General features: G+C 38.9%; 1 protein-coding gene across 4 annotated transcripts in view; it reads left to right on the top strand.

Annotated features, from left to right (window-relative positions):
• LAMA4 (laminin subunit alpha 4) overlaps nucleotides 1–1,857 on the top strand; it is a 148,164-nt gene extending 146,307 nt beyond the window's left edge. For 3 of the 4 annotated variants that reach the window (XM_070376403.1, XM_005890204.3, XM_070376402.1), the window contains one exon: nucleotides 1,322–1,857. In XM_070376403.1, the coding sequence (XP_070232504.1) occupies nucleotides 1,322–1,467 (146 nt within the window). In that variant the 3' untranslated portion in view covers nucleotides 1,468–1,857. The remainder of the gene's footprint in view (nucleotides 1–1,321) is intronic. The other variant, XM_070376404.1, reaches the window with a different exon arrangement.
• The last annotated feature ends 4,828 nt before the right edge of the window (nucleotides 1,858–6,685 follow it).

Raw genomic sequence — 6,685 nt, forward strand, 5'->3', positions numbered from 1 at the left:
ATTTTATTAATCAATTACTTAGGGTTCTGGGGCACTTTGCCACCACTGTAATAAATTGTATAGTGAATTATGCAAACCATAATTTCTATATGAACTGTTTCCTCTAGAATTTATCCCCCATGAACCAAACAGTGGTAAGCCTGGGCAGAGTCAAAATCCATGTTCTAAAACTAGTATCTAAAATGAACAGAAGAAAGACATGTTTTACCCCTTATATTCTTTCCTGTTCACTCTTTATTCTGATGATGTACATACACTGCCCAGTCTTGAAGAATGACAAAAGTATGACAAAAAGTCATACTAATCTAGAGACAAGGGGAATTGACCTCTTAGGCCCCTTCCAAATCTAGAACTTGATGCTTATCATTCTAAATATGAAATACTATTTCAGTGATTTTCAATAAACAAAGCTTCTGCATATTCTTAATCTACATCGCTTAGAAAACTTACTACAGCTGCCTGATGGTATTTAACTTGCTGTCCTTTTTTATGTTCTTTCCCAAGTTACTGATTTCTGAGTGTTTTCCATCTTTTTATCTGCCACTGTTCACATAGCTGTTTTGTACCTAATAATAAACTTTGACTAAATGGATTTTAATTTCATGATATTCCTAAGCTCCCTAAATTGCTTTAAATTATATTGCTTATATCATTTCAACACATTTAATTGTGTCTGTACAATTAATAAGCACAAGGCTTCTTCCAGATCTCTAATTAAGGGGAGAAAGTTCCTCTGGCATACCCCAGGGCACCTGTACCCACACAAAGACTAGGCTAGTTATCTTTATCCTATTTATAGTTCTTAAACCCTGAGAGCTCAGGAAAATTAAAATTTAGTTTATTTGAATTCATTATTTTCTCATTATATTTTATGAGCTTGGCAAAAATGTGGAGGATTAAGGATGAAGGGTAAATGATACAAATTAAACAGAAACATTAACCAGTTCCAAGAAGAGTCTGGAAGCTGAATTTTCTTTCCTGTCTCAGTAAACCATACAAAATAAGTGAGGCCCAGGTGAAATTAACTGTAAAAAGCATAAGCAAATCCTGAAAACTCACTGCTGAGATTTTACTTGTAAGTGGTAAATTTCAGTGGTAAATACACAGCTGAATTATACTCAAAACTCTAAAATTACCACATGTTCATATTACTTCAAAAGCAGATAATGTTCCTAAAAAAATAAGTAAGTTACTATATTCCATCTTTGACATGTAAATCATCTTGATAATGTAAGTGGTTATGACATGTATTTTTGCCACAAAGTAGTATTTGGGCTTGGGATGCCTCGATTGCAAACTGGGTGTTCATTTCTTTTTCCAGAGTCTCTACTGACACCACGCTTGGCCCCCGGCAGACCCTTCACAGGCTGCATCCGTCACTTTGTGATTGACGGGCGCCCGGTGAGCTTCAGTAAAGCAGCCCTGGTCAGCGGCGCCGTGAGCATCAACTCCTGTCCAGCAGCCTGACACAGCAGAGCCATCCAAGCACAAAGTTCTTTAGAGCACTGAAAGAAACACAAGGCCAGCCAGGAGGAGTGGCAGTGCTTCCTCTCGGTAGAAGCTTTCATCTAGTTGAGCAGGACTTAAATGAGTCATCAGGGACTGGATGTTTATTTCTTACTTGGATTCTTACCTTGGATCCAAGATGTCTGCCATGGATAACAATCAAAGGAGCATTAAACTTACCTGTATTTTATAACTTCCTGCTGGTGAAATTCCTGTTCCTGTTTCTAATAAAATAGAAGGGATTCTAAATAAACACTGGCACATATTTTTAAAGTGTGGCTAGATCCTCAGATTCCTCTTTCATTTAGAGATGGTAACATTAAACTTAAACCAAACTGTCTTTAGTATACTTCCTTTATCCTGAAAAGATTTACTGATTTACATAAAACCTAAATTAGATGATCAGATTTACTTTTACCACTTTGGTCTATCAGGATAGCAAGAATATTTTAGGCTTATCAAGGTTTAATAAATTTCTAACAAATTATCAGAATGGTAATTTGTTTCCAGATAAGAAAAAAAAAAAAGGATGCCTCAATCAAATAAATGCTTACTTTTTTTCCCTTTACTTCCTTAAAAGAAAAATAAAATTGTGTGAGGAGAGGCTCTTGTAGGATATTGTTACAGTGCATTTTGTAGGAATCATGAAGGACATTATATAGCAAAGAGTAAGACAAAATCACGCATCCACTTAAAGTATAAAAGTCCTTTTATTAAAAGTTTTTCCCCACATACCTGCAACACAAATAGTCTTATTTATAAAATGTTATAATCATATTAAGGTATATATAGTAATAAAATCTAGAAAAGGAAAAATTGGTTTTACTAGCTGATAGGATATTAAAATATAGAAACTGAAATAAAAGAATTATATATGAAAAGAAAATCAGCATTGAAGACAAAATGAGAAAATAGGCCCTCATATCAACAGGACTGAAGGTATGTAAGAGGAGTAACGGGGGTATGGGGAGGAAGTATAAAATGTTTTGAGGAATTACTAAGGGAATAAACTAATCTCTTACATATATATATGTAATTATTTACATTCCCCTACTACCCTCATGTCTCTGATACATTAATAATGATGATGATGACCAGTGAAAATAGCTAATATCTACTCACAGAGGACTTACTAAGTGCCAGCCTCACAATAAGGTAAATTGAAGTAGGTTTCACTTGATAATCACACATCCTACAAGGCAGCATTTACAGGTGAGAAACCTGAGATTTAGAACTGTTAAATAACGTGCCAGCTGTCATTCAGCTAGACTGAGGAGCCAGAATTGGTAACAGGACCGCTGCCTACCTCCAGAGCCAGCGTGAGTGTCCCCTTCCTTCTTACCTCCAGGGGACTGTCTGCCATCCAGCTGAGGCCAACCCTCAGCTGGTCTCCAAAGCTGGAGTCACAAACTCAACCACCTACCAAGCCAGAAAGGTATCATAAGAGTGAAGCTGGTTGGGTCTGACAGAAAATCAAAAGGGCACTTGCGAAGGCTCATCTAGAAGGGCAGCAGGTACTCGGCCAATTATTACTATAGAAGAACACAAGTCTTAAAGGACCAAAGTTTCCAAAAGAAGATGGAAATGTGAAATTTGAGGGGTTGAAATGGCCTGATTTTTCAGTTAGTAACTAATTAAAAACAACAGCAATTAAAATGACAAAAAACACTGGGCAGACCAAACAAAACCTTCTGAGAGCTAAGGGGCTCTGGGCTAATGTGGTTTCTGGGCTAAAGACTGAATCCAGTAGGGCCTTAACTAGTATAGGTTGAACCAATGCTTCAAACACACTAAGCCCTCACAGTATTTCCTACACTAGATCAAAGCAGGAGGCAGTAGCTCTGAAACACCCTGCCATTTTCTTTTTCCAAAATTTTCCTGAGACATCCTAGAGGGCCCTTCTGTCCCTTCATTCTCAGCAGTGGCCCAAAGTCAACTCCACCAGCCAAGCTGAAGACTGGCTGGACCTCCAGTAGCTCCAGCTGGTGTGTACACAGACTCACATGTATGCAGACTAGAACCACAAAAATTCTTCTTTTTAATATCTTCTCTACAATTACAATGACATTCAGAAACTTTTGAGTTTACCATTTATAAAAGCTTGATTCAGTTCTTAGATGGGACCCCATCTTCTCTCAACTTCTGTCTAGGGAGCAGTTGTCCTTTCTTTTAATCATAGTATATTGGAACTACATATAAAGAAACATGGATGGATGTTCGGAGTAATTTTGACTGGTTGTCGCTCATGACCCCTGCCTGTTCAAAGCACCTTCAAAATGAGGCCTCCCATAGCCCCGGTTTGAAGGAGCAGCCCTATTCGGGCCTGTACCCTACCATCCTTATCTCATGGCCATAGCTGATTGGGAGAGGGTACCCTCCAACAGCTTCACAGTGAAGCAACATTTCATTATGGAGTGGTATGAAAAGATGAGTTCCAACAACTGAACATTTTCTCATGAAACTGTGACTTGCAAAACACAAAGTATCGAGCACATAGCAATAAAAGCTGAAGCACAAATGATCTCATCTAGAAGTATGGTTTTAAGTGTTTACCATACGTTTATAGACACACACTGCTCATTCTATAAACATACAACAATATATATCCACCTACAGTCCAAAGGGTCGCAAAGAGCCAGACATGACTGAAGCAACTTAGCCCACACACACCTTCTGTCCACTAAGAACCGCCTCAGTTCTGGGCTCACAGTTTGTAAGGGGATATCTCAGAAGACAAGGAGCTATTTCTGTTCCCTGGGCCCTATTTCCTTGTATGTAACATGGCAGTACAAGGTGTTAAGTAGGGTCTACCTTAATCGGTGAATACAGACTTCAACCAAGACCATAAAGCAGTAAATACACAGTTCAGGTTCATCACACTGAGGCGTGAAGCCAATCCCTTCTCTTTAGGACTGGCTCAGAGAGGTCATTTCAGTATAAGCAGTAAAACCACAATGCCCCCGACGTACCACATACCACACACACACACACAGTCTGTGTAAAGAAAGGCAACAATAGAGGTACTGTCCTACGTGTCAGGTTTCATGAATTTTGTCTATTATCCACTGATGTGTTGTAAAAACCTAGAACAGTACCTGACATGTAGGTATGTGCTCAATAAATATTCTTTGAATAAATTTCAGGAAAGTAAGGTTTCCATAAAAGTTACCCTCTCATCTTGCCTCCCAAGGCAATCACTTATAAAGTACTTGGCAATCTTCAAAAAGGAAAAAGTGATACTGACTCCCAACTTGGGTGCCCCTGAGCCCTACGGATCTCTGATTTACCTGAATTTATGCAGACAATCCCTGGAGGAGGCCATGGCAACCCACTCCAGCATTCCTGACTGGAGAATCCTGTGGACAGTGGAAACTGACAGGCTACAAAGGGTTGCAAAGAGTCACACATGACTGAAGCGACTTAGCATAGAGAGAATTCCAAGGAAAAAATGGCATATCATATCAGAGAGACAAGCGTTCCCTCAAGTCTTTAGTAACCTTTCAAGTCTTGAAAAGTAGACGAAAATGTTGGCTACCATGGATAAGGTCACTCAATTTATTAACTTCATAGCACCAGAAGACACCATTCCCAGAGGATACTACCGGGGGCAGGATGGTGTGGGTAGAGTTGTAGATGAGTTTTATAGGTGAAAGCCTGGTAATCTGCCAAATCATGGGATGGGCATGTTATTTCCCCTCCTGGGATGCAGTTTAGTTACTTGGAATCAGTTTAAGCTTTGTTATGGCAGATGCAGAGCAGCCTTCAGTCCAGAGCTATCCTCCACTCTAGACCCACCCCCACTGAGGCAGTATCTAACTGATATATCATTAAATGATCTTACCACTATGGTTGAAACACAAATTATTCCCAGCCTTGTATGAGCTCGGAGGAATTTTTCATGACTCCTTTCTCTATTCCCATCACGCTTTCCCCAGCCTTGGGCAATTTCCTTTAATGGATTTTGTTTTCTTCCTTTACAGCATCGTAACTTTTTGTTTGGCAGATAATTAAGTTACTCATGAGTCACCTTGATTCTCTCAAGTCTTATTTTTAAGCTTTGTTAATGTTCATGTATGTTAGTTTTTAGTCTACTGCTAGTTTAGACCTCCTACTAAGATTTATGACCTTTCTGAGGTCTCTATTCAATGCCACACATGTTCACAAAGTCTCTCCAATCTGGCTGGTTGGAATTCAGACACCTCTCACCACTATGTGAGCTCTCAGAGTTTCTCCATTTATAAATCCCTGATGAAAAGTTTTTATTTTCACCTCATGTAGCACACATGCATCTATGTCCATGTAACTATAGCTAATAAACCTTTCATTTAAAAGGCTTATGGATAAGCCTTATGTAATGTAGGAAAGCAGACAAGAACCTGGGGAAACTATCTGACACTAAAGTCAGTCTTCTGGAGAAAAAAAAATTTTATAGAATGAAGGGTGGCAACCATCAAGAGGAAAAGAAAGCAAGCTGAGTTTCTTGGAACCGTTACAAGAAGAAAAAGAAAACAGAAAACGCTGGCCTAGACCTCAAAACTGAACCTTAAGTCTAATCAAATAAAATGATCCATCTGAAGTTTCTCAATACTAACTATAGACAATTTCAAGATGACTGGCTGGGACTTGAGGTAGAGTGTGATGAGGAGACATCATTATTCCTTGGGGTTAGAATCATAGCCTTGACCTCATTATAATAAGTTAACCAATCACCTGAGCTCCCTTATGATAGCAGTGCATATGCTTTGCAGATTAACCACGGACTAAGAATCTCCTTTGGTCTTGGGTATTATTCCAAAATACATAACCCACAGGGTTCCATTTCTCACCCAGTATAATCATTCCTACGCAGAACATTATCAAAAGACAGAAACTGGCTTGGGGTATTCAAGTGAACGGGTTCAGCTAAGTAGCAATTCAAATATAAGCAAAGGAAACCAGCCCAAAACACATTAAGCATTGAGGATGAGCCCCACCTGATAATCAAGGTGACTTAAGCTTCACCATGAATTATTGATATTAATGATCCACTGTGAGCAAGATGACCTCGAAGGTGCTTTCTAACTGTGAAATATTAGTCTGTCTTATCTATCAAACATAACTGATGACTTATCACTGCACACGTTTTACAGACGACACTTCTGTCTTTCCCAACTAAAAGTAAATATTTCAACTCTTGTCA

The sequence above is a fragment of the Bos mutus genome, chromosome 9 (genome assembly GCF_027580195.1).
Source record: "Bos mutus isolate GX-2022 chromosome 9, NWIPB_WYAK_1.1, whole genome shotgun sequence".
In the NCBI taxonomy this organism is placed as follows: domain Eukaryota; kingdom Metazoa; phylum Chordata; class Mammalia; order Artiodactyla; family Bovidae; genus Bos; species Bos mutus.